We start from the raw sequence: 26,576 nt of genomic DNA, 5'->3' as shown, positions 1-26,576 counted from the left end.
ATTTTCCTCACTGTATATATATACAGTATATATATATAGGGTACACAGATTACACAAATATCTATGTGAATTTTTTTAATTGTCTATTAAAGACATTAAGATCAATAATACCTATAAATAGATCAAATCTTTCACAGTTAGTTCACAGACAAGTGCACTTGTTGAAACAGAACCCTAGTACAATTGAAACACTCATCATTAATGCTCTATAGTCTATAGCCTAATTTCACATATTAAAATGCCTTTAAAGAATCTATTCTGCAAAATAATTTGATATTAGCTCTTCATTTTATTTCTGTGCCTCGTATATATATCTGATAATTTGCTATGCAAAGGCAGAGACGATAATGTGCATAATACACAACGCACATGAATACAAATTTGTTTTTCATTCACTGAAATTGAATCGGAGTGATCAGGGAACTGAGAGAAATAGTGAAATACTTCACACTGCATGCTAAAGAGAATAAATGTCAATCCAACTGAGAAACGTTGCCGGGTTGGTGAACATCATTCAACGTGTGTTGGTTCTGACAGACATTTCTTTACGCACAAACTACGCATTCTGATTCTGACATTCCTGATTTTAGTATTTTCAATAATTCTTTATTCTTGACTGATCTTTTCTGTCATCATTTTGCCAATAGATGAACTGTTAAATGAATGATCTTGAGATGAGTCCCTGTATTCGTCCAATTTGACTGTCATATGCTGATGTAATACATCATAAACTTGACAGGTGATTTTTATGAAATATAGTTTGATCACTATCTTCTCAGTTGTTTAAAAGATTAAGGCAATTATCAAAGTTTGATAAAATGTTTGATTTTCCAATAAAAGATGATAAATACTTACATGATTTGTTACATTTAATTACCCCTTACCAGATTTTGAGTTCATTGTATGAAAACATGATCATGAAAAGCTAAATTCTGTTTTGGAAGGAAAAAAAATGCTATTCTTTTTAAAGATATGACTGCTTTATAGGGAGAATTAATAATAGGGGATGTTTTAAGCTGCTAAAATATCTTAACACTGAGCTTTCCATGTCAAATCTAAAGGGAAATAAAATGAATGCTTTTGTTGGCTCAAGTGTCGGTTTACAACTGGAAGGCAAGTAGTTGTGATTTAGATGCCACTGCTCGCTCAGGGGCCGGGAAAGATCTTGTTTCCTGAGCTCCTGCTGTCAGAGAGGTCTTAAAAACACTGTATAGGGTCCAGCGCTGCTTTAAGAGTCTCTTTAGACAATCAAACCAAAGACTCCGGAATGATTCTTCACAGCACATTATGCCACATTCAGGGTCAATGCCAGGTTGTCTGTCCCCTGCTTGATAAGAGGGGCCTTTTGTGGCTTTTATCTCAAGCATGTCAGTGAGCAGATGAATCAATCCACCTCGTTTTCCTTTAAAACTAATTTATACCATAGCATGACGCAACGCAGTTTATAGGGTGACTTAATCTGCATAATGAATAATCAGCTAATGCAGGAGTTCCAACCCATCCAGCAGCGATGCAGAGAGCTGCACAATCCAGCATGCCGATTCCCTGCTGGCATCACAAGGCAAAGTTAGGCATCAAATATTAACTGCATTTTTCAGTACAACACCTAATTCTTAATGCATTAAACAGAGCCACGCTTTGTAGCAAGACAAATCCTAAATGTGCCTCAAGGGCAGGGCTGGCGCTCAAATAGTCTGTTTTTATTTACATGATCAGCAGCCAAGAGCTAAGTCTCATGCCATTCTGTTGAAAAGAAAAATCTCCAATGCTTCTCCAAGACAGTGATTAAACAGAGATCTTTACTGAAGCCTCCTGCTTTAGAAAGTAAAAGACAAAATGTGTGTCTTATAAAGTTTCAGAAGATATTTCTGTCTACGCTCAGATTCGTCAAGATACCAAAGTCAGCAATGAAACGTCAGAGATTTCGATATAAACTGAAACATTTCTTATTAAAACCATAAGCTGTGTTGCTATTTTACAGCTCTGTATGTCATCAATTATCTTTATTTCTAATTTTATTTGTCCTTTATATGAAATTGTACATACATGTATATAAAAAATAAACATTAACATAAAATAAACATTTTATTACACATTTCTTAACTGAAAACTCCATTAAGTTTCACTATTGCACTGTATTAAAGGCCCGTTCGCACCAAGAGTGATAACTATAAAGATAACTATAATGATAAGTATATTATAGTTCACACCAGCGACCGATACCGTTTTGTTTATAACCGTGCTCTGCAGTGTTGCTGTCTGTTGCTTTAAATGCTCAAGCTCTAGCAGGATGGATTCTGATTGGCGTTCAATGTTTTTATCATTCATCAGCTGAAAAAAAAAAAAATTCTTAAAGTGATTTCAACGACATTGTTCCTCCATTGAGCCGTTATCGCTGTAGGTGTGGTGTGGGTTCTGCAACTCTTTTAAATTTAGAATGATTTGAAGAACTACATATTTATCGTTATAGTTATCGTCCTTGGTGTGAACAAGCCTTAACTGTGCTTTTGTATTCACATCTCCTGTATGTATCCGGCTGGCCAAATAGGTTATGCAATGCTCTTTTTCCGCAAAATACGATTGTTGATGCAGGTGAAGCAGTCATGTGCCAAACACAACTCAAAAAGGTCATCTCTGTTTATGCATAAAAGTAACTTCTTTCGCCTTGAATGGTAAATATCAGGGCTCACATGGCTAACTAATATTTTGAGACAATGACAAACACAGAGAATGAAAAATTCATCCAGATTAAATTAATTCACTTTTGCACATAAGTTACTTAAGGCTAGTTATCGCGATGTCTTCAGTTTATGCTACATGACTGTCAGCTCTACTCAGAAATATAGATGAATCTGTTGTGTTCGGCTTCAGCAGCCATTCTACACAATCGAGCATGCTTAGTTTATTCCAGCAGCCCTCTGGATGCCATTTAAAACGCTCCATTGGTAAGACGAATTCCTTAACAATTATCATTTACCATTAAATTCCTTGCACACAGTGCTCACTAATGCACTTGGATTCGATACCTACTGAACTGAATTATAACAAAGGTTGAACTGCTTAAGGCAGTACATTAGGATTGAAATACAAAGCGGTCCTGACAAGCGTAAAGAAATAGAGCAGCCATATATTCATCTTCACTTGTTACGGCTGTCCAGATCTCCCCGCCCACTGCCATCAGGTTATTCACCTCAATCAGAGAAATGCACCGTGTTAATCTGTATTTAGAGAACTGTACACATCCCTGAGCTCCCCTTCATCCTGAAGTGTTCTTAACTCTTTGTGGTGTTTTTATCTGTGGCAGACTTTCAAATGTCAGATATACGAGGGCAATGCATCTCAGTGGGTCTCAAAAGATAAAGCATTCGGGCCTGGAACATAGTGAAAGCTTTGTTTGAATTTTAAAATGTGTGCTTGACATTTATCTCTCGGCTCGCAACAACAGCATAAAGCCACCTTTTTCTCTGCGCCAGTAGTGAACCGTTATGATGCCATCAATATTCTGGGACTTCTCAGGCTCCCCTATCTGTGTGACAAGATGGACATAGCTATCTATAAAGAACTAGGGTGGGAGCCATCGATAAAAAAATGAAATGAAATGAAATGAAATGAAATGAAATGAAATGAAAGGAAAGGAAAGGAAAGGAAAGGAAAGGAAAGGAAAGGAAAGGAAAGGAAATGAAAGGAAATGAAAGGAAATGAAAGGGAAGGAAAGGAAAGCCAAAGGGAAGGGAAGGGAAAGGAAAGGAAAAGCCGAAGTAAAGGAAAGGAAAGGCCGAAGGAAAGGGAAGGAAAGGAAATGAAAGGCGAATGAAGGAGAAAAATAAAAAAGGAAGGGAAAAAAGAAAAAGGAACGAAAGGCAGATAAACAGGAGACAAAAGCTAAATGAAAAGTAATGCCAAGCAAAAAAAAAAAAAAAAAAAAGAAAGAAAGGAGAAAGAGAATGAAAAAGAAAAGTAGAATACGTATTGCATTATATGACCTATTCTAAAATGCAACACATCAAACTGAGCTTGCATATCAAAGTTTTTTTTTTTTTTTTTTACATAATTTTTCAGAGAATAGTTAACATCAGAGCCCCTGTTAACATACACTTCTCCTGAGTTCACTTCATTGCTTCCTCACGCTGTTTCAGAGTAAGAAGATTCTCCTGCTAAATCTACATATTTTATAGGGCACTCACTACAGCGGGGTTAACTGGAGCAGAATTGTTTATTCAAGAGTTACATATTTCTACAGACTGATTGCTATTATCATGAGCTTAATGCCATTGTCTTGTGTGAATGCATCAGCATTATCTTTTTCCCTCGGCAGTCATGAGAGCCAGATACATGTTTGTATCTGTTTCACTGTCACAAACAAGAAAGAGTCACATACTTGCATTACTTGACTGACAGTCAGGTCAGTTCACAACAATGAATCGCTCATATTTGCATTAAAATTCTTTAGAGACATTACTTCTAAACAAATGTATGCCATGATGAATCTTCGCAGAGTAAATATAGCAATCCCAATTGAATAGTGACAGGAAATCAAGGCAAGCAAAGAGCAGCTTGTTAGTCATGATCAGCACAGCTCAGTGAGCTTGTTAAGGTAAGTGTGAAATGAATTCTTTCTAACAGAAGGAGGTTGCCATGCATTATTAATTAGAAAATTAGATAATTGACCCATGGGTGTGCTTGTCACTTATGGATTTTTCACTTTCATCAAAATTTCCAACCTCTGTGTATTGTGAAAAAGACTAAAAGCTTGTGTTATACGTACAAAAATATTCCACGTTTTAAAATGTAAAAGGTTACATGGTAAACCTGTTTTGGCCAGCAAATAACTCATTAATAATACAATTTAATTATATAAAATATATACATATGATGTATACACTTTATTATAATATAAGCTAGCTTTAATATAAGCTAATATAAGCTGATATAAGCAGTTGCACAAACTAACTGACATGGAATTTATATATATATATATATAATACAATTCCCTTGTCCTGAGAACACAAAATCAGCATTATAGTTGATTCTTTGCCTGAATGCATTGTATGCTAGTATGTTCACTTGTTAACCTTCACATTCATTATTATCGTAATATGGTTTGAATTTAATTGAAACCGACCAACATACAAAACCACTGCAAAACCACATTGGACTTCTGATTCAAAACAGTACAGTTACTGAGATGGATAGTTCCGTTCTGATTTGTTCTAGCTTTCTTTTTTGTATTTTACAGTCAGTATGAATTTTCAAAAACATACATAATAGGTTGAAATCCAGACATGAACAGGACAAACCAGTTTAACTTACCAACTACCAAGAAGAAAAGCGCGTGTCTCCACGACACTGATGCCATGACGTTTCAATGTCAGTCAAAGCAAACAGAAGTTTCCTGATTAAACGACACTACTCCCTCACAGCTCGACACATCCGCGCGCTTGGCAGGTCATTTTGCAGACAGTTTCATTCAAAGCTGAATCTCCACTGAAGTCCTCTCAGTCACCATACCCTGTGTTTTATAAAGTACTGGTTTGGTTCCGAATAAAGCTCAAACGAACAACTGAAACGGGTCTCGGTCAGCTAAAGCGTGCGCGCTCATTAGTTCTCGCTAAAGTCGCTCGTGGACAGTCGGGCTGTGCGCTCGAGCGCGCGTCAGGCATACAATAAAAGATGAGAGCTGTGCTGTGGCAACTGTAAACGCGAAGCCACCTCCCTCAAGGATCATCAACTTAAGCTGGCTTATAATAAACATGAACATAATTCATTAGCGAAGTGAGGAAACCACTGTTACCCACAATCTGCTATTCACGCTGGGGAAAAATGAATGAAAACATTTAGCGACAATAGGCTATGGGCAAAGGGAATCATGCTAAATTTCAATTTTACTACTGCACAAATATATTGTTCAAATGTAATATATAATAAATACACAGAGAGAGATTTTCCAAAGCAAAGAATGAGAGAAACTTGCATCGATACTAAATATGGAATGACGCAAATGTCCAGATGAATATTATAATTTAGAAGAGCAGTCCCAAGATTTTGATCCATCAAAATGTAAATTTGGGGGATTTGCCAAAACAATTAGTTCTGCTAAAGAGAACAACTAATAGGCTATTATTTGTGTAGCATTGTACTGTACAAAAACATTTATGTTATATAGGCCAATTAGATTGTTTTCCTCCTGTAACATTTATGTCCAAAATGTATTAACTTTGTATGAGTTGTCGACTATAAATAAGTGCACACTGCTTTGATTTCATGTGAACTTGTTGCTGTAAGTAATCATGACATTTATGCTAAATGTTAAAATGATTTATTAATAATAATGTTGTAGGATTGCCCTCTATTTCAATTGTGTCATTGTTAAGTTTTAAATTACGACCAGGAATCAGCATGCTTTCATCTTTTCTGTTGGAGTTATCTAATGAGTAAAATAAATGTAAGTGAACTATTTGGTTAGGGCCATGAGTTTTAAGATGTAATCTGCGTTTGTTTCTGATGCTGTCATTTTTTAAATACATAAAATTGTTTTCAAACAAATTTCCTTAAATATGAGGCAAAAAAAAAAAAAAAAAAAGTTTCAGAGCTTGTACTGAAGCTAGACGACTCAAATCGGAGTATCACTCATGCCCGTGGTGAAGAGCTCTGGCTCCACCTGCTGGATACAAGTATAAGTTCAGTGAATTTCCTACAAATGGTAATATTTTTATTTATTATGCCTAAAAGAAGCCTTATAATTTTGCTCATAAATGCCGGATAAATATCAGCAACGTGAGATGAATTAATTAAATAAATAAATGTTTGTCTGGTGCTTTTAAGTAAGGAATTCAATCATCCAAATATATTCTAGGAAAGCATGGTTGGAAAGCAATATCCACACTGCATTCACACAAAAGCACTGGTCAATAACAACTTTAAAATGCTTTTACTTGTGGAAATTCTCACATCATACAAAATTTGACAAGGCTTACAGTCAAGTGTATTTATATAAACATCATTGCTGTGACATATACAGATCATTAATATATGTAAATAAGCCTACAGTGTGAGACTTAGAGAACAAAAGTAATAAGCAAATCAATGGAATCCAGCTACAACTGCCTTCTGTGATCGAGCACTTCCACTAAAGCAGGGAGTACAAAGCAAATCAGAAGATGTAGACCATATAAACAACCTTTGAGAAGTCTGACTTATTCACAAGAACTGATTGTATAAAAAGTTGATATTTGACCTCCAAACATTTCATCCCAGTGATTACAGATCCAGTGATTATACCAATGATGTACTTATCAGTGTGCTGAAAAATAGCAGCAAAAAAGCTTGTGGAACTTAGTGGAGGAAGAAGGGTCCATGAAAGGCCTCTCGTCTTGTGGTGACTGGTGGCACAGACTGCAAGTGGTAATTTCCCCCCATTATATCACAATTAAAAATATTTTAATTTGTTTACATTGTCCAAGTCTCCCACAGTTTTGATAATGTAAGAGCCAGTGGCTGACAGAGGTCTCAGTGTCTCTCATCACATCTAATACAGCGTTTATAATCACAGTGAAGCACACTTAAAACTACACAGTGAAATACATCAACTAAATACAGTAGATGACAAACTACATTGAAATACGTTATGTTGTAATATGTTCATGTACATTTAAAATCTTATATGAACTATTAAAATAAGGCAGGTGATAACTACATTGTTTGGATAAAAACAGCATTGATAAAAGGTTCAAACAGCAAATCTTGGCTCAATGACTGCATGTTGCCCAATGCTACACAATAGTGCTCTATCAACCTTCCAGTTTAGAGTACAGTACTTAAAAGCGTAAAAATGAGTGCAGCTACTTCTCGTAAAGAACACAGAAAGCAGAGCAAAAGAAAGGCAAAGATAAAAAATATATTTTCTGTAGGAAGAACTACTCCAGTTCTAAAAAATAGTCAGTGGGGCATTGTGATCCAAGCGCAGTCACAAGCTCTTTCGCAACCGTCCAATCAGAGAAGATCTCAACAGGAAGTGGAGAGCAGGTGGATCAAACGTTCTACATCAAACATCCAATCACAACAGGACCGGGTCTTATGTGCTGCTGCTAAAACAAAGGGCTGTACAGTCACTCAAAAGAGGTATAAAAGTTAGAAAAGGAATGGTGATCTCCAAACACTGGACTGCTAACCCTTTGTGCAATGAGTTGAATTGTTATCAGCATTGAGATCTAGGCTTGTGGATGCCTTCAGTACAAAGTCAGCATTCTTGAAGATGGAATTGCAACACCGTGCATGGCCAGAGTCCAGCTGTCTGTGCCTGCACTGGAATGTAGTAATCAAAGGACAACGTGTGATGGTCCAGTGACAGATGTTGGGCATGTGCTCAATGCGTCGCTCTCAGAGTTCAGTGGTCAGCAGACCTTTGGGCTTGTGACTGTCGTCCTTGGCTGGGTGAGCCACAATACTGTCAAAGATCAATTCAGCAATTGGCAAGTTAAGAACATACTTTAAATCTAATTGAATTCTTTAAAGCAATTTTTGATGCACTAAAACATTTGCAATGTATATGCTGCATGCAAAAGCACACTACTGTTCATAAGTTTGGGTTCTGTATGATTTCTTCTTGTTTTTTTTTAAAGAAATGAACATATTCAGCAAGGAAGCATTACGTTTATCAAAAGTTACAGTAAAGACTTTTATAATGTTAGAGAATATTTCTATTTTATATAAATGCTGTTCATTTGAACTATTCATTAAAATTCCTGAAAATGGTTTCCACAAAAATTAAGTGGCACAAATGTTTTCAAAATGAGTAATAATTAGAAATGTTTCGTGAGCAATAATCAGCATTAGGCCCTGTTTACACCTGGTGTTAAGATGAGTTTTGGTTGATCGGATCACAAGTGGACGACGCTACAGATGTAAACAGGGTCTAAAATATTTTGAGCTTGTCCACTTTCGACCACTTCCAGAGGTAGTCGAAAATGCATTCAGACAGATTGTTTTCTTAGTGTAGACTCATGTGGTCGAATATGTTCCAACAACCACGAAAAGACTGCCTACTTACCTAATGTGTAAACATTATGGGAAGCGCACTAGCCAGATGGGATGTCGGAGACCCAGTTTGAAGATGAAAAACGTACGAAGGACAATGTTCTCTCATTGTTAATATGTACAATGCGCAAGCTTATTTTGTCCATTAGATCGAAAGACCAGAGGAAACCCGCTCATAGACACTCCACTCAAAGAAATCAGGACAGAAGTGGTTGAAAGTGGACAAAAGAGACAGATTAAAACAGCAGGTGTAAACGGGGATCCGTCTCCCTCGACTACTTGTGATCCGATCAACCAAAAGGCATCTTAATACCTGGTGTAAACAGGGCCAAATTACAAAAACAAATTATGTGACACTAAAGACTGGCGTAATGATGCTGAAAAGTCAGCTTTGCCATCATGGTAATAAATTACATTTTAAAATATGTTCAAATAGAAAACATTTTTCACATATATGCAACCTTGGTGAGCAAAAGAGGTAACGATAAATTGACCAACCCCAAACTTTCGAACGGTAGTGTATTTATGGAATACACAACTTCAGTGGAAAAAGCACGCCCACATAATGGTGTAAATACAGCATGACTCCTCTTGGTTTTAACGTCCACTAAGTTGAAAGTGGCGAATCTGATTGCTTCAGAAAGTAAAAGGACAACTGTCCTCAACAGAGCAGAGAAAGTTATTGAAGCAGGGATTAAACAAACCTGGTGGCAATCACATTGTGAGTGTGAGAGAGATGGGGGAGTGGGGAAATAGCAGCCCCCTCAGGATGTTGAGATGACATCTCTGCTGTACAGTCAAGGAGGCCGTTAGTAAAGGTGCCAGACAGCTAGACAAGAGAGAGGTAGCAGGGGGGGCAGTCAGTCACTAAATTAACTACTAGAAATGTGAGAAGTGAGGATAATGAAACTGCACACTTCACTGAACGTGTGGCTTGATAGTGAGTCATCTGAGTCAACATCATCAGATGAAATATGAAAGCTTTTACTAAATGTATAAATCTACAGAGTGCAAAAACAGAACTGCAGAGAAATAGGAAGAGACATCCATGCACAAGTTCTTAGATAAAGTTGCTGCTCTTCTACAATAATGCATGGATCAGTGTCTGGAGTCCTTACCGGGGGAAAACAGGGACAGCTAAACCTCTGATTTCTGCATGTACTGTTAAGGCTTACCAAATGTATCATATTCTGAGCATTCATCAATCTGAGATTTCAATTTCATTCATCTAATATATTCTAGTCAGAAATATTCAAAATGACACTAAACGTAGTGACATTAAGTCATAAACTGTTATCTACCTGCTTAGATAAAAGCTTTCAAATAAAAGAAACTGTTATAGATTTGAGCAGTAAACTCACTGTAGGTGCTGAAGCTGGAATGATCCATCGAGGAGTGATTGTGGGTTTGGGGGCTGGCACCTGTGTCAATTCAAATGTTTCCATAAAATATTAATACTTTAGCAATGTGGGAAAAATCTATAACAGGCATTATTGTGCCATACAGTCAATCATATGGACAAACCGTAAACGTTGGCTTACTAAAAGCAGCACAGGCTTATTGTTTCAGTGCTGAACTTACTACAGGAATGGGGTCTGTGAAGTCTATCAGGTTATCAGTCAGACGGGCTGTCAGCGGCTCAGGATCCTGAACATTGACCTGCATTGTAAAAAGCCACATGCTCTAAAGGGAATGCCAACCAAAAGCACATTCAATGTCTTTTTCCAGCAGGAAATGCAAATCTAGACATCAACAAGTTTTACAGCTTTTTGTAATCATTAGAAAACAAAATGAACAAATGCAGAAAGGGAGAGATTGATAGTAATATTCATTCAACATAGATGGGTAAACAAATGAGTAAATGGGAAATATAGCATGGCTAGGTGATTTCTTTGTGGCATAGTCCCTCCCCAATTTTCTATGGTATTTCTGGTCTCTAGGTATGGCGCAGGTCCCTCCTGTAACAAGTCTATGAGTTTGTTTAGTTTTTATGCAATGGTTTCATTAAGTTACAATTGCGGTCACAAAAGCCGTGTGCTGTGTAGAGTGCTGCAGGAATAGGTCCTAAAACCCAGAAACGAATGTACTTCCCGTTCCATTTTCCAAAATCAAATGCCTGAAGTAAAGTCTGTGGTTAACACAAGCTCAAGATATTTTCACATTTTAATCTGCAACATAAAATGCATCTGTAATACAAACCACTCACGATTTAAAAAAAAAAAGATTTTACATGAAATAGAACGACAGAGGCTGTCAGTGACATTAAACGTCATCACACTGAGCAGAAAAACTCATCTACTCACTAGTCTGCTTTTACAGCCTTGTGTTTATACTCACAAACTTGCAAATTATTCTAACTTGTAGATTTTAAATAAAGTGAAGTTGAATTTGTGTGACCATGGCGGAGTTTGTTTATAGCCCAACTTTTGCTTTTTTACTTCTGCCGATTTTATCTAGGCTTTAAAATTCATAAAAGTTGTGATGATTGTGAAGATTATCATTTGTGCAAGTATCATAAACTTTTGTTGGTTACAGAGCTTATTCTCAGCAATAATCCAAAAGCCAATCCTATTGTTGTTATTTTGTCGAGGGAACCAGGGTGATGCGAATTTCCGGGCTGGCCTACAATATGTAATTCCTTGCAACACTCTATTGACATGCCTTCTGAAATTTAATTTCCCTGTAAAGGAGAACACGTGTCAGCAGGGAGTGAGTGAATGATGGGAAATGTTGACAGCTGCTAGGGACTCTCACTACAGCGTGCCAGCAGCTGGAATGACATTAAGCCACTTTTGTTACCTTGGATGACTGGGTTTCATTCAGTGGGTCTGATGACAGAGGCGGCAAAGAAGAAATGAAGTCATCTGCGTTCTCTTCCAGGCTAAGGACAGACAATGAATAGATAGCGCATTTGTTAAAGAAAGTGCCCAATGATTTGTCTTTGTGAGAGAATCTTGAAGATGCCATATATGATAAAACAATGGCGTTGTTGATTAAGTTGTTCTTGTCTGTTTTTGTAACAATAAAAACGAACAAACAAATAAACAATAAACATTATAACATTTAGGTATTTTCATTAGTGATGAAGCATGTCTGAGAAGAGCTCTGGACACAAAACCTTCTGACTTGATCACTGGTAAAGAGCACAAAAGACATGGAAAACCTTTGAGCATTTCAAAGCACTTTCAAAGCTATTCATTAGTGTTCATTCAAAAGACATACCCAATGTTCACCCTTGAATGAAACCTATGAACACCTCTTATGAAGTGTTTGAGGAAATGACTCAGGTCATTTGTGATAACTGATGATTATGGGTTTGAGTGTGCACATTTGGATGGCTTCCCTTGACAAAGTGGGTAACATTGTAAAGGTACAAATTATTTATGCATTTGGCAGACGACTTTGCCAGTATGTGTGTTCCCCAAGAATCAAACCCATAATTTTGGTGTCTACGAATTGAGCATCTGATGTGGGCATCACTAGTAAATTATATTTTAAAGGGATAGTTCACCCAAAAATTAAAATTCTGTCATCATTTACTCTCCCTCATGTTGTTCCAAACCTGTATGACTTTCTTTCTTCTGCTGAACACAAAAGAAGAAAGTCAGTAACCAAACGACTGATGGAACCCATTGACTTCCATTGAAAAAAAAAATACTATGGATGTCAATGGGGACCAGCAACTGTTTAATTACCAACCTTCTTTAAAATATCTTCTTTTGTGTTTAGCAGAAAAAAGGAAATCATACAGGTTTGGAACAACTTGAGGGAGAGAAAATGATGACAGAATTTTCATTTTTGGGTGAACTATCCCTTTAATCTCTTGATCCTTTCCATATTAACTGTTTTTCATATGGTACATAATTTCAACAATTAGTCACATTTGATATTTGATTCTACAGACATAAAATTTTAAACAAAATCTGCAGCTGATGTGTACAGTGATGTTAAACAGAGAACAAAAATCTTCCACATTAAGACACTCCTTTTACATATCTTTATTTTATCATGTGACTATCAGAGCTGAATGTCTCTAAGTCAGTGTACACAGCTAATTGTGCAGTCAATCTGTGGCATGAGTATATATGTTTACATAAGAACAAGTTCCAGTTTCAGGCAGACCACAGCAATATGACCATAGACTGTAAAAGAATACGACCCATCGGTAACTGCATATCAACAGCTGCCACTAGATGGCAACAGCAAGCTACATTAAAGATATGTTAATGCTAGATTAAGGAAAGTTCTGGGTTCACTACAAGGAAGGGTCTTTGGACATCATCTGTAAAATACTGCCAATTAGTTTCTTTTCTAAGTTGTATTATATTAAAAATAATCAAATAAAAATTTTACAAACTGTACTATAACTGCTTTCAGTAAATAACACATTTTCTTTCCAATTGAAAGTACTTTACAGATGATGTCCATTTTTCTGTGCAAACAGACAGCATCTCACAGATAAATTATTTGTATTAAACATTTCATCAAAACTGCAGCATTTCAGTCTAGCTTTTAGGACGCAGGATCACACAAATCTGTTCATATTTGACCCCCTTACGTACATTTTTGCTAGTTCTTGTTAACATACACTACTTTCAAAAGTTATGGGTTGGTAAGATTATTAAATATCTTTGAAATGAGGATCTTATGCTCACTAAAGATGCATTTATTTATTTAACATTTTAAAGTGTAATTTATTCCTGTGATGCAAAGCTGAATTTTCAGCATCATTAATCCAGTCTTCAGTGTCACATGAAATCATTCTAATATGCTGATTTGGTGCTCAAGAAACATTTCTTATTATCATCAGTGTTGAAAACAGCTGTGCTTAATATTTTTTGTGGAAATTATGATACATTTTTTCAAGATTCTTTGATAAATAGAAAGTTCAAAAGCATTTATTTGAAATAAAAAGTTTTGTAACATCATAAATGTCTTTACTGTCACTTTTGGTAAATTTTATGCATCTTTGAATAAAAGTATTGGTTTCTTAAAAAAAAAAAATAAAAAAAAAAAAAATTGCTGACTCCAACCTTTTGAATGGTAGTGTATGATCATATACAGAAGAAATAAAACAAGCCCTGGCTTGCTGATGGGAGGACCAGGTGTGCCCCAGTTTCTGACTGCCTGCTTGTGCTCCACTGTCCCAGGAGAATTACAGGCCCACAGGCTCACTAACATTTGGTCCTACTATGTCATAATCTACACACTCAAACAACCAAGCAATGCTTCTTTGTAGTACAATCTTCTCACTGTACTTGGACTAGGTTTTGTGTGCTCACTGTGCTGTGGTCTCACCTGCTAGTAGAGCAGGGCAGCAGGCCAGGCTGTTTGAACAGATCCCAGGACTCCTGCCGCTCCGCTCTCCCACTCACTGGCAGAGAGGTTGTGCTTCCCATTCGCCCCCCACGACACGTCAGTCTGACAAAGAGACAGAAATCCACCATTCACATCTTATTTAAAAAAAAATCTTATTTTTATAACAATCATGTAACAATTTTAATGTTTGTGTCCATGTTATCTGTCAACTGTTACAACAAGAGAATATTATAATGTATCAAAAACAATGTCTGACCATGAATTTCAGCTGCAACAGTGTCATTTATAATCGTAGTGCATAAAGTAAATAATTCACCCAAAAACAGTTTAGCTATAAAAGGCATTCTGAATCTACACCTTTAGCCCAGAAGCACAACAGCGTTCTCGCCCCCAAAACACATCATACCTGGCTGCTGCCTCCTGTAGGTTACAGTTCTTGTCTGGAGTCAATCTAAGCTCATCTCTAGAATCCTAAACAAAGAGATTTTTGAACATTTTCAAACATATACATGCACAAGACTTCATGCAACAGTATACCTGACATTAACATACAGTGGCTTGCAAAAGGATTCATTTTGTTTTGTTGCTGTCTTTAATCTTCACACCATACACCATAATGACAGAGCAAAAAACAGATCTGTGACAACTTTGAAAATTTATTAAAAAGGAAAAACTGAAATAAGTACATTGCAACTCAGTACTAAGTTAAAGCACCGTTACAGTCTCAACTCTTTTTAGGTATGATGTGACGAGCTTTGCACATCTGCATTTGGCAATTTTCTGCCAATCTTCTCCTCAGATCCTCAAGATCTGTCAGGTTGACTAGGGACTGTCAGTGGACAGACATTTTCAGGTGTCAGGTATGGAGTGTAGATTAATGTAAAAAAAAAAAAAGTAATTTAAAACAGTTTAACATAAGGCAGTAACAACAAAATGTGAGAAAAATGAAGGGGTTTGAATACTTCCGCAAGCCACTGTATCTAGTATCATGCCGGCATTGCAACTGTGTATGCAGTCATAAAATCAAAGACCCCCCCCCCCCCCTCACACCCCCTTGGGAAAGAGGCCAACGAACAGCCAATTTTCTTAGAATAGGCTAATACGTTAATACTGCGCACGTAAACACTAATACTGCCTATGAGAGTGTTTGAATACCTTGAGTGCTGCCTCTGCCTGAGCTTTCAGGATGTTGCTCTTGAGTTCATCAGGAGGTTTGAGCTGGTTCAGGACAGGACTGTTGCCCACACTATTTAAACTTTTCTCTGTCAGTTTCACCACTTCCTCCTGCACACAAATCAAAGACTGAATGTGTGATGATGAATTTGTATCAACTTTGTATTTGTGTTAATTGCTTGAATATATAGAAGGCTGAAATAAATATCAGGTTGAAAAGACCTTACATAGCAGTGAGCTGGAAACAATATAGAGATCACTGACTGCAGTAATAACATGAGTAATCATCTTCCCTATTCACATTTAATGTAAAATACATCCTTAGGTTAGAGTGGCATAGTGGCCAACACAGTGTCTACTCCTTGTATTTAAAGTCTGTCAAGCTTTAATCAGATGCTGTGAAGTCATTTTCAAAAAGCTTTGTTTTCAGTGTGTGTGGGGGCTTCTGGATGGCTTAACTGACCTGGTTGTTCATGTTGAGGTTGACGTTGGTTCTGGCTGGAGCAGACACTGGACTGTTTTCGATCTCTAGTTGCTTGAGCCGAGCTGCAGCCTCTGTGAGTGAGAACAGATACAGTAAGCATCACTGAACAATAAGAGGCCAGATAGATGGAAACACATCTGCATGTGTGGGGATTAAAACGTTCACTCTTGGGTTAATCGTTCACACAATGGAAAGGCAGAGCGTGACATCACCATAACTGTACAGAATGTAAATTCAGGCCTGTTGAAATCAACAAATTAAAAACCAAGTAAAATATAATGCAAGTAGTACTTTGTTTTATAAAGCCTTTAGATTTCAAAAAGGATATTTTCTAAATCTTTTATATAAAACGTATATACCCAATATACACTACAGTTCATTTATTTGATAAAAATACAGTAAAAAAAAAGAAAAAAGTAATTGTAAAATACTGTTGCAATATTTAATGACTTATTTATTCCTGTGATCTATAACAGCATCATTACTCCAGTCTTCAGTGTCACATGATCCTTCAGAAATCATTCTAATATGCTGACTTGGTACTCAAGAAACATTTCTTATTATTATCAACGTTGAAAACAGTTGTGCTGCTTAATATTTTAAAGGAAATTATTCAACAATTTTCTCAGGATTCATTGACAAATAGGTAGTTAAAAGCAGCTTTTCTAACAATGTACCAAAACTATAGAATGGTCTATGTATGTATCTGTGATTAGTACTGGTCAATATTGCAGTTTTATTTATTATTCTGTAACCTGAATTGGCCTATCCTGGAAGCAGACAAAACCAGCGTTTAACTTTTTACCCATTTCAAACTATAAACTCTTTTTCCTGTGGCAGGTTACAAAAGCACTAAACATGTCTAACGTACATTATAAAATTGTTTTGTTGCCTGATTTTTCTTTTGAAGCATTTAGAATTGTCTATTTTATTTTACATTTGGACAAAACATTGCCCAAAAAGTGCATCCCACTGTATCTGTGAGGTGTTAACTGACCAGCCAGAGAGAGGGTCTCCTCAGAGACTGTGCTGGCTGTGGTATGAGCAGCACTTGGTCCCACTTCTTCTGCTGTCACCGTGGAAACAGTGGCCAGAAGAACCTCATCTACACATGTCTCCAAGAGGTCAGTCACCAAGGGCATGCTGTGAAGGATGAAAGGGTTAATTACCATTTGTCAGTTATAGGATGTAACCCCCTATGTGCTGCTCGTTCATAGTCCACATCGATAGATATGACAAATGTGACTCACCTGGACAAAAATCCTTGAAGCTGGGCCAACCTCAAGTAACAGCTACGTAGACAATAGCACAGTATCACATCCCAAATATGTGATAGTCAAAATTTAAAAAAGAAAACAAATTATACCCTGTGAAAGATAGTGTACTCATAACTAGATGGGTATTAGGCTTGGGCGATATAGATTTACATGTATATGAAATGTATTGCACAACTCTAAGGGTATAATCAATCTTCATAATCAAATTTGAGCAGACACTTATTACTAGGGAACCTCACAAAAGGAATAGAACCGTTATCTAACAGAGTCATATGCCAACTGACCACACACATTCCTCCAGATCTAGATTAAAAGACCACACACACACACACACACACACACACACACACACACACACACACACACACACGTAATCTCTGTAATGAAAAAGCAATGTATTCTGGAAAGGAAGCTTCATTTTGGACACGTAATTCCTTGCCAAACTGACTAAACCCAACACACTTTGCACTATAAATTTTTCAGTGCCTGTACGGATCAAGTAATTAGCACTTCATTTAAAAAAAAAAAAAAGAAAAAGGACACCTTCCAGCTTAAGACATGACCATGTATGTCATTTACAGAAATGTTAATAATCACATGAGTTCTAACACAAAGCATATAAATATCCCACAGACCTAAAGAGAAACTGAAAAAAACAATGGGAAATTGCTTTTGTTTGTTAGTTTTAATCATATGTCTTACAGCCATGTAAGATACAGCTGTCCTTTGGTTATAATTGAACTGTAGGCAATCTAAAAACCATGTATATTGCACTTTCACATTGTCAACTGGTAAAAATGTTTAATCACCCCAATAAGAACTTACGATTCAATAATCAGATAATTCTGATTACACAGAGATATACTGAAATAAAACATATAGGCTAATCTTAGTGGCACTTTCCACAAATAGGGTAAAAGTAGGTTTCCCTATTCCCTAAAGGCACAAAACTTATGGAAATATTTTTTCCATAAAATTATTTTCCTTTAAAAAATAAACAGTTCCCAATTCAGTTAACCACTTTGGTGTTTTCATTTTTTTTATAATGTTTGCATTAATCAAAAACGAATGGGGTTTAAAAAAATTGCAAACCTCAAATAAATACAACCTCTTGAGGTGGACAAATCATTTTCTGAGTTAAGCACTTCATTTTAGTGAAATTGTAATGCTCTATTTTGTATCCTATTTGTGAAAAGCACCTAATAACTGTTTTAAATGTACAGTAGGTCTAAACAATCAAGTAAAACTGTAAGTATGTTGATCAAGGTATAACATATGTCAAATAAATAGCTAAAATAAATGTCAACAGGACATTTCCTGTGTGACAAAGGTGGTTGAATAATGACCAAGTCATTGTCTTTGCAAGCACAGCCACATTAAGGATGAAGGTTATCTCATCACTCTGGCTGGTTTCAGTCTAACAGGGGAAGGGCATAGAACGCTTTCTGTGGTTAAAATGAGTGGAAGACTTTAGTCCAGGTAGTTTCGCTTGATCTCAGTCAGAGAATATGCCTTTCATCCTGGCGTTCCCTGGCACTCAGTTTGTATCCGAGGAATGCGGGGGTGTGACAGCGTCCGTGTCTGAGAGGAGGAGCAGGGAGTTGCCTGGCGGTCACGCTGGAGTCAGTGCTGGGATTGAATGGGGGGAGTGAAGCCTGGATGGGTCAGTGGAGGAGGGGGGAGTGTTAGCATGAGGGGACAGGAATACTGAAGAAATCAGCGTAGGCAACATAAAGAGAGAAATAAAACAAAGACATAAAACAAGAGGTAAAAAGTTGAAGGAGCTAAGGCAGAGGATGATATACAGAAAATATATTAAAGATCTATATAGTTTATAGATGACTGCACTAGTTTGAATGCACTATAGAGGAGGTATTTCCTGGTAATGTTATTTCATTCTTTCAAGCTGCATCAGTACACAATGTGTTCTACTAATTTAATGTAGTTTAATATCATGCATCAAATATATCCCAATCATAACCTGATGCAATGACATTTGTTTATGCCAATTTCTGAGTGGAAAAGGGTAAAATATCTTCATGCTTTAAATCCATTCTTAAATAATGGGTTTTAGATTATATATTATAGATTTCTCAGTTACTAACTGCCTAAGAGGACAGATAGAGCAGAAATAGAGCTCCAATCCAGACTACAAAAACAAATTGTCACAAATACAAGATAATATAAATAAGTTTTATATGATTTTATCTGGCAAAAGGGCACCAGTTAATTGCATCTTTAGAGTGCATGCAAATGTTTCCTGATTCATATATCTTCTGCCGTTGTTGCATTCAACAATGAACATCTGAGATGTCCGATTTGCAAATAATGTTCCTTTTAATGAATTAGAGTGTGTCTCAATCCCCAAGTGCGTCTCAAAACTCCCTAGCATTCTAGGTTGTGAACCAGTATATCGTGTACACGAATTGGGCTCTGGTAAGGAAAGTAATGACCCTGGCATACTACATATTGGGACTATTTCAGGCGACATGACAACAACCTCATTGTACAACATCACTACTGGTATTTATGAACAACAGCAGAACTCATTTCTTGTAAAGTACATTATTATAAATACATTGCTTGTTCATTACGTGCAACATTTCAGCCGTAAATTAATTCTAAATGTTAGCTAGATTATGTTCATTACCTGTCTAGCAATGTATGTTTATGCTGACATATAATTAAATAATGGTTTGTATTTTAATCGTATCATCAAAAAAATAATTGCGCGTCGTGAGTTGGCTCACGTTATTTATGTTTCGCGCTTCAGAACTTCCGTTAAGGGAACATAGTGAGCATTGATGCTTCCTGGTTTTCACGGTACATTGTGGGACTTTTTAGGGAGCGAACATTTAAGTGCACTGGAATGATTTTACGATTGAGACAGCCTTTAAAATGACCGACTCCTTGATCAGTGCCCTGACTACCGAACTAGGGAGCTGATTGAGACGCACCATTAGTTGAACAGATTCACAAATCAATCTTCAAACTCCTGAGCAAAATATCAGTTTGAATCCATCTCACTCATTCGGTGAAACTGACTCATTATTTGAGGAATTTTTCATAGCTTACTATTCATGAATTTATCATTGTGTTAAGAAGCAAAATTAATATTTTTAATTAATATACATTTTAATAAAATAATTTTTACTAGTATTAACACTAAAATATTATTATAATTTTTCAATTAAATATAACTATTATTGCACGGAAAGATGTAGCAATGTAAATGGATCAATGGGAAAACAAGGTCATGGGGAGCAGATGGTAAGACAGATGTAAGGTGACAATAAAAGAGGGCTGAATGACTTCAAAACATACTTGAGAGGACAAAATCGTAGACAAGAAAGCATTTTTAGTCTGTTTACTAGGTTAGGCAGAAGGGGGGTTTGTTTGGTTAGTGAGGAGCATTAATAGGACTAAAGCATCAATTCAGATAAGAACAACAGAAGTGAGAAATTGTCATCAGAAAGGAGTGGAGAAGGGATATCCACTTGTCTGTGTTGATTCCACCACCTCTGATTTAGTTTCAGGTTTGATGAAAGAGAGGACAGGACAGTCACAAAGCCAAAAACAGAGATCCCACTGCTTCATCTGGCAGTTACAACACATCATTATATTGGTCCGGCTGAGATCACAGGTACCCTACTGATTAGGTTGGTTGGTTTGGGCTATAATCAAGCAATAGCAGAACTGATGTTGATACTGATTTTCACAGCCCGAGAAAAAAAAACTATTGATAAAAAAGCCAATCACAAGAAATCCCTCAGAAATGCACTGATTGGTTGAAGAGAGTCTATGAAGGGTTGAAAACAGGAGTGTACATACCTTGCCTTATGAAAAGGCCACTGGGGTTTCAGAACATCAGACTACAACAAAGTTTAGAAAAACGAGGATCAAATTGTTCATAAGACAGGACAACATATCCAACACTCACATAATAATCCCACTTTCCGATTTAATTTCTTTTCAATATTTCAAGTTTAAGGCAAAGCTCTGCACAGCACAATAACCACAAAGACAGCCTCAGGAGATAGAGCAAGACGTCGGGGAAAGTATGAGAGAAAGACAGGCCTTTAACGTCAAGAGAGAGTTTGTATGTAGTCAGCCCAGCAGGCGTTTTCTCCTGTGCTGAAGCAGCCATCTGCTCAACGTCAAAGCTAAACAGCATGAAGCACCTTCAACACCAGTCACCAGCCAGCACCACAACCTCACACCAGCTCACCAACACACTACCAGCAGGACCAAACAGCCCAAATTTATCGTTTATACAAGTGTTGCACTCTGCCAAAGTGATGTTAACCGGCTGTGCGGGGGCCTGAAGTAACAGCAGGGAATCAGATTAACCTGCTTAGAAGTCTTATTGCATTAAAATTGTGAGAAGCTCACCTCCTCTTGTCCGATTGGCTGCCACCGGGGCTTCTGGGGAGGGTTTCGATTTCCATAGAACCTGGTGCAGAGGGTGGGGGGCTGACCACAGGCATACCAGACCAGGGAGGCCGTGTTTGGGCGGGCTGAGGAAAGATGCGTGCGGGCTGCATTTAGGTACAAAAACACTCAAAGCATAATAGCCTTATCAAACCAAACGTGAATGCATGATAAAAAAAAGATCAAGTTCAAATCAAACTAGTTAGAGATATGCAGTATATTAAGAGGCCAAATTTATGTTTAACATTTATTTATATTACTCAAATTGTGATGTGCATTTTTGCAAGTTTGGGGTTGGTAAGATATTGTAATATTTTTGGAAGAAGTCTTTTATGCTCACCAAAGCTGCATTTATTTGATCAAAAACAGAAACGCAGCAATTTAAAATAATTGTTTTAATATTTTAAAATGTAATTTGTTTTTGTCATCGCAATGCTGAATTTTGTGCAGCCATTACTCAAATTACCCAGCCATTATTGGTGCAGTAGTTTTCTTGAAAAGATTCTTTGATGAATAGAAAGTTCAAAAGAATAGCATTTCTTTGAAACAGAAATCTTTTGTAAAAATATATTTTAAAAAAAATAATTACCGACACATTTTTTATGCATCCTTGCTGAACAAAAGTATTAATTCAAAAATTCTTACTGACCCCAAAACTTTAAACAGTAATGTATGTAACTATCTTTTTTAAAGTGTTCAGACTTTTTGCATTACTGTGAGATTTCTTTAGTTTACTCATGTGCAATAATTTTCTTCAAGTTTGGAGTGAAATATGACTTGACATTTCTTTCAATGTAAGATTGAAAAAAAAAAAAAAAACATTGATAAACACTACAAAAGTATATATTTTTGTAAGGTAACTGCAAGGACCTTACCTTCGTTTCTAAGCTTGGGTTCACTCCATTATTGTGGTTACTGTGGAGAGAGAAAATGTGAGTGATATATAACCTATGTCTGGGTTTATGAGCTACTGCAGACTGACTTCAGTAGGCAGCACAAAGATGGTCCCTTTATAGAGGTGACCAGAAAACATGGCCATGTCAAACCAACACTGGATCAGCATGAGCAAAAACATTCCTGATGTTGTTTCAGCATGTGACCAGGGGGCCCCATGTTCAAAACTTTCTTTAAATTTCATCCTAAAAATATGCACAAGTTCCCTTTAGAAAACCCAGTCAGCTGAAGATTGTGCGTACATGATCAAGATCACAGGAGCTACAGTATCATTAGTCTACTGTCTGCCTGCACACGAAATCAACAGCAGTGGGTGAACAGTATTGTCATCAGACCTTTTCAAACTGGCCAATGGACCATTCTACCACCGAACTAATCCAACAGTGTCTGCCATGATATCAGAGTCAAGTGCACATCATTGATTATTGTTCTCGCGAGAAATATTTTATTCTGCAATTAAGCTTAAAGAGGAATTGTCATGCGCCTAGCACTCCTCGCTGTCATTAAAACATTCAAACGTATATCGTGCCACAGGAAATACACATATTTCTAAATCGTATCAGTCACAGCAAAGTCTTAAAAAAGTCCCTATAAATCAGCACTACAAAAGTGCTAGCACATGATGTTGTCCACATTTGCATCTTTAACTCTGAATCACAGTCCAAGTAGGGGTACTTATAAGACGTTCAGCCTGACAGCAGGTCTTTGCTGACAGACTAGTAGTGCACTTTTCCCCTGGAATAAGAATGAAGTAAAGTAGTAGTAGTAGTACTTCATATCCTATATTACATTCAAATCAAGTTAAGAAATTAACTCAAAAGACCCTAGTTATGTTTTGACAGCATGTTGGTATAAAATAAAATGTAAAAAGGCTCTGGACATTAAATCATTCATAGTTCATAAACAGTTACTATACACACAAATAGTAATACTACACACTAGTATAGAATCACGATTGAGTCCATAGAAGCGGTGAACAGCTCTGAACAGAGCGTTGGTATGCTTTCAAATGACACATACTTTGTGACTGATGTTGAAAGTGGAAGTCACCTCATCACTATACAAGAGAAAATTAAAATTCCATTTCACAATGCAGCAATGTAAAATACTTACTCTAAGGATCTGTTAGGACCTGCAGGGAAACAAACAAAAAAAGAATGAGTATTTGTATTAAGCAAGATCACATAAAGCTGAAGTCACAACAGAATTACGTGTAGCTGAAACTGTGCTGGGGAATAGGGGAAGACTCAACTATTTGAAGGAGCTGCTAAAAAACAAAAGCTGATTACATTATAAATATTTATAGGAGGCAAAATGGACAAAAAATGCTGCACAGGGACATCTGGAAAAAAAAAAGAAAAAAAGAAAAGCAATGACTGGTTCACTGAAATTCATTTGGCTATTACTTGTTGGGACCATTAAATAAATAAAAATGCCTTAAATGCCATACATGTCTTAAACCTGAGAATGCCACATTACTGAAAAGGTTGGCAGTGTTATTACATAAAAAATTAACATTTTAATCCAAAACATTGAACAGTTTATTTTCTCACCTCTGTTCTGCATGGTCCTTCTAGAATAACGGCGACTTGGTCGTCTTTCAAACGAGGCAGATCGTCTAGTTTTGTTGCCCTTAGTTGTCTGATATTCTGTCTTCCCACTTCACACAAATAAAAGAAATTAACGTCAGTTACACACGTATCTTTAAAACCTTCATGATAAATCCCTGCTGACTCGATAAGACAGCAGAAATTTACTTTTATGGGCTTAGAGTAATGAAAGTCTAAAGGCATTGGAAAGAGTAATGCCACTGTTCCTTGGAGGATAAGCAGACTAACCAGCATTAGCAAACAAATTAACAAAAAATGAGACAATCAGACACACACAGGGGGAAAATAAAGAACACATTAACATAAAAATAGGTTAATTCTTGAGCCTGGATAAGTGCGAAAATAAATGCAGGCCAAAAAAAAAGCCTGGCCAATAGGAAGCCGAACTGGACAGCGTCAAAGCTCCAGGCTGGCAGCTGGAGATAAGATGCAATTCCATAGTAAGGACACACACACATACACGTTTAAAGCAGACCATGCTACGATTTACAACTTAGCAACAGAAATTGTAAAGACAACCTATGAAAAACAAGAAGTCTTATCTCAATCCAGGCAAAAAGACAAAACATTCAACTGACCACTGGGCATGATTATAATGGGTTTATTATACTAAATACACATTACCCAAAATGCACTACTCTAACATGTGCCTCTACTGAAGCCATTGTATGAGCAAAGTAGAGATGTAATGCTTTTAAGAGCCAATCCCTAAAATTCCACAAAATTAGAGGCTGCTTTCAATAAAAGTAGTCTAAAATATATTTTGGTGGTGCTTGCCCCTGCAAAACTCATTGCTACAATGCTTGTTTTGGGTCAGCACCAAGACATTACCATGCAGTTGCTTAAGTTCAGTGTGAGTAGTTTTAGTGTGTGCTAAGTTTCTAAGTCATTGTCCTATGTCTGTAGAATTTATTTTCCCTGTTTTACTATCTGCCAGACACTCATAATGGATGAATGATTAATGAACTGTAGAAAAACTCACCTGTATCTGAAACGTGAGCCCATTCTGATGAACCCGGAGCGGGCTGAGCTTTTCTGGACGGGGCCACGTAGGCGGAAGAAGGCATGGTGCTCTATGGCACACTTCCACAGATGCTTGCAGGCTTTCGGATGGTCCATGCGGAAGACGAACGTGTGTTCTTGCTCTTTCCCCTACGGCAGAGTACAAAATGTAAGAGCAATGTACTATTAATTCATCCATTGGTTTGACAAAATAAGCACAGAATGAATGGTTTAAGAATGGAGAATGCATAAACAAATGTAAACTCAAGAACATGCTGAGAATGATGTTGAGAACATGTAGGCTCAACCTTCAGGAAAGGTTTTCACTAGATTAGACTCTTTTGTTACATAATTAACAGAAACTTATTTGGGCTAGACAGAGTTATCTTTAAGGGTACACAAAAAGCTCAGTAGCCATTTAGCTATTATTTCTGAGTGCTACTAGTGCTGCAATTTAAAGAAAATTTCTAATTGTGATTTTTATGATAAAAACTGCAGTTGTGATTTGCGAAAAATGTTTTTCTTTTTTCTTAAAAAAAAAAAAAAAAGCTCCAGGTTTTCTGTGGTTGTTTGTAAGGCTCTACAATTTAGCACAAAAAAGTTTGATTGTATATCATAAATATAAAAAAACAAATTTAATTTTTACCATAGCTTTCATTTTGGCAAAAACAAAACAAACAAAAAAAACCTTCTCTTTTGTTGACAACAGCTGGTTTATAAGTGCTTTTCATAAAGATGGTTAACGCATGTTGCGTTCCCAAATATTTTGTAAGCAGTTTACTGCAAAACGAGTGGCTCCAAGACACTGAAAACACTAAATCATGAGCTGAATGTGTGTAAATTAACACAATGCAGGGCTTCACTCTGAAACATGAAGAGCATGTATTTAATTAATTTGCTGCCTTTGCAACTGATAGCAAAGACAGAAAAAAAGATACAGCTAGAAAATACCAGTTGCTCAATCTGCTCTATCTAAGCAAATCAAAGACTGTCTAAGACTTTTATCAGCAGTTCAACTTCAAAGACCTATGGAGTCTGGGGGACTCAGTATGCCAGTGTTGGGAAAGTTCACTTTCTACATGAACTAGTTCAAAGTTCAGTTCACAAATTTTAAAATTAACTAGTTCAGTTCATAGTTCATAGGCAAAATTTTGAACTAAGTTCACAGTTCCAAAAATGAACTAGTTCATAGTTCTTTTTTTCCATGTTCCTGCGAGATATTATTTTTCAAAATGATTGCCACAGCCCATATAGAACCACAGACAATTATTTTATCAGTTTTAACACTGAAGC

The 26,576-nt window shown here is 36.7% G+C and overlaps 2 protein-coding genes across 7 annotated transcripts in view; both read right to left on the bottom strand.

The window, feature by feature from the left end:
* The window catches only part of ramp1 (receptor activity modifying protein 1), a 35,661-nt gene extending 29,974 nt beyond the window's left edge, over positions 1-5,687 (bottom strand). The window contains exon 1 of the mRNA XM_081368060.1: positions 5,311-5,687. Coding sequence (XP_081224186.1) covers positions 5,311-5,356 — 46 coding nt within the window. The 5' untranslated portion in view covers positions 5,357-5,687. The remainder of the gene's footprint in view (positions 1-5,310) is intronic.
* Positions 5,688-6,906: 1,219 nt separating this feature from the next.
* Positions 6,907-26,576, bottom strand: part of epb41l5 (erythrocyte membrane protein band 4.1 like 5) — a 44,291-nt gene continuing 24,621 nt past the window's right edge. For 2 of the 6 annotated variants that reach the window (XM_081368676.1, XM_081368677.1), the window contains exons 12-26: positions 25,264-25,433; positions 24,225-24,331; positions 23,785-23,803; positions 22,593-22,632; positions 21,679-21,803; positions 17,007-17,152; positions 15,989-16,080; positions 15,508-15,636; positions 14,759-14,823; positions 14,332-14,454; positions 11,833-11,914; positions 10,615-10,692; positions 10,395-10,454; positions 9,738-9,862; positions 6,907-8,443 (exon numbers count right to left, since the gene is read on the bottom strand). In XM_081368676.1, coding sequence (XP_081224802.1) covers positions 8,377-8,443; positions 9,738-9,862; positions 10,395-10,454; positions 10,615-10,692; positions 11,833-11,914; positions 14,332-14,454; positions 14,759-14,823; positions 15,508-15,636; positions 15,989-16,080; positions 17,007-17,152; positions 21,679-21,803; positions 22,593-22,632; positions 23,785-23,803; positions 24,225-24,331; positions 25,264-25,433 — 1,428 coding nt within the window. In that variant the 3' untranslated portion in view covers positions 6,907-8,376. The remainder of the gene's footprint in view (positions 8,444-9,737; positions 9,863-10,394; positions 10,455-10,614; positions 10,693-11,832; positions 11,915-14,331; positions 14,455-14,758; positions 14,824-15,507; positions 15,637-15,988; positions 16,081-17,006; positions 17,153-21,678; positions 21,804-22,592; positions 22,633-23,784; positions 23,804-24,224; positions 24,332-25,263; positions 25,434-26,576) is intronic. The other 4 variants (XM_081368680.1, XM_081368679.1, XM_081368678.1 and 1 more) reach the window with 3 other exon arrangements.

Source organism: Scardinius erythrophthalmus, assembly GCF_964197995.2.
Source record: "Scardinius erythrophthalmus genome assembly, chromosome: 6".
Lineage (NCBI taxonomy): Eukaryota > Metazoa > Chordata > Actinopteri > Cypriniformes > Leuciscidae > Scardinius > Scardinius erythrophthalmus.
Note: the sequence above shows the minus strand (reverse complement) of the source record. Positions and strands in the feature narration are given on the sequence as shown.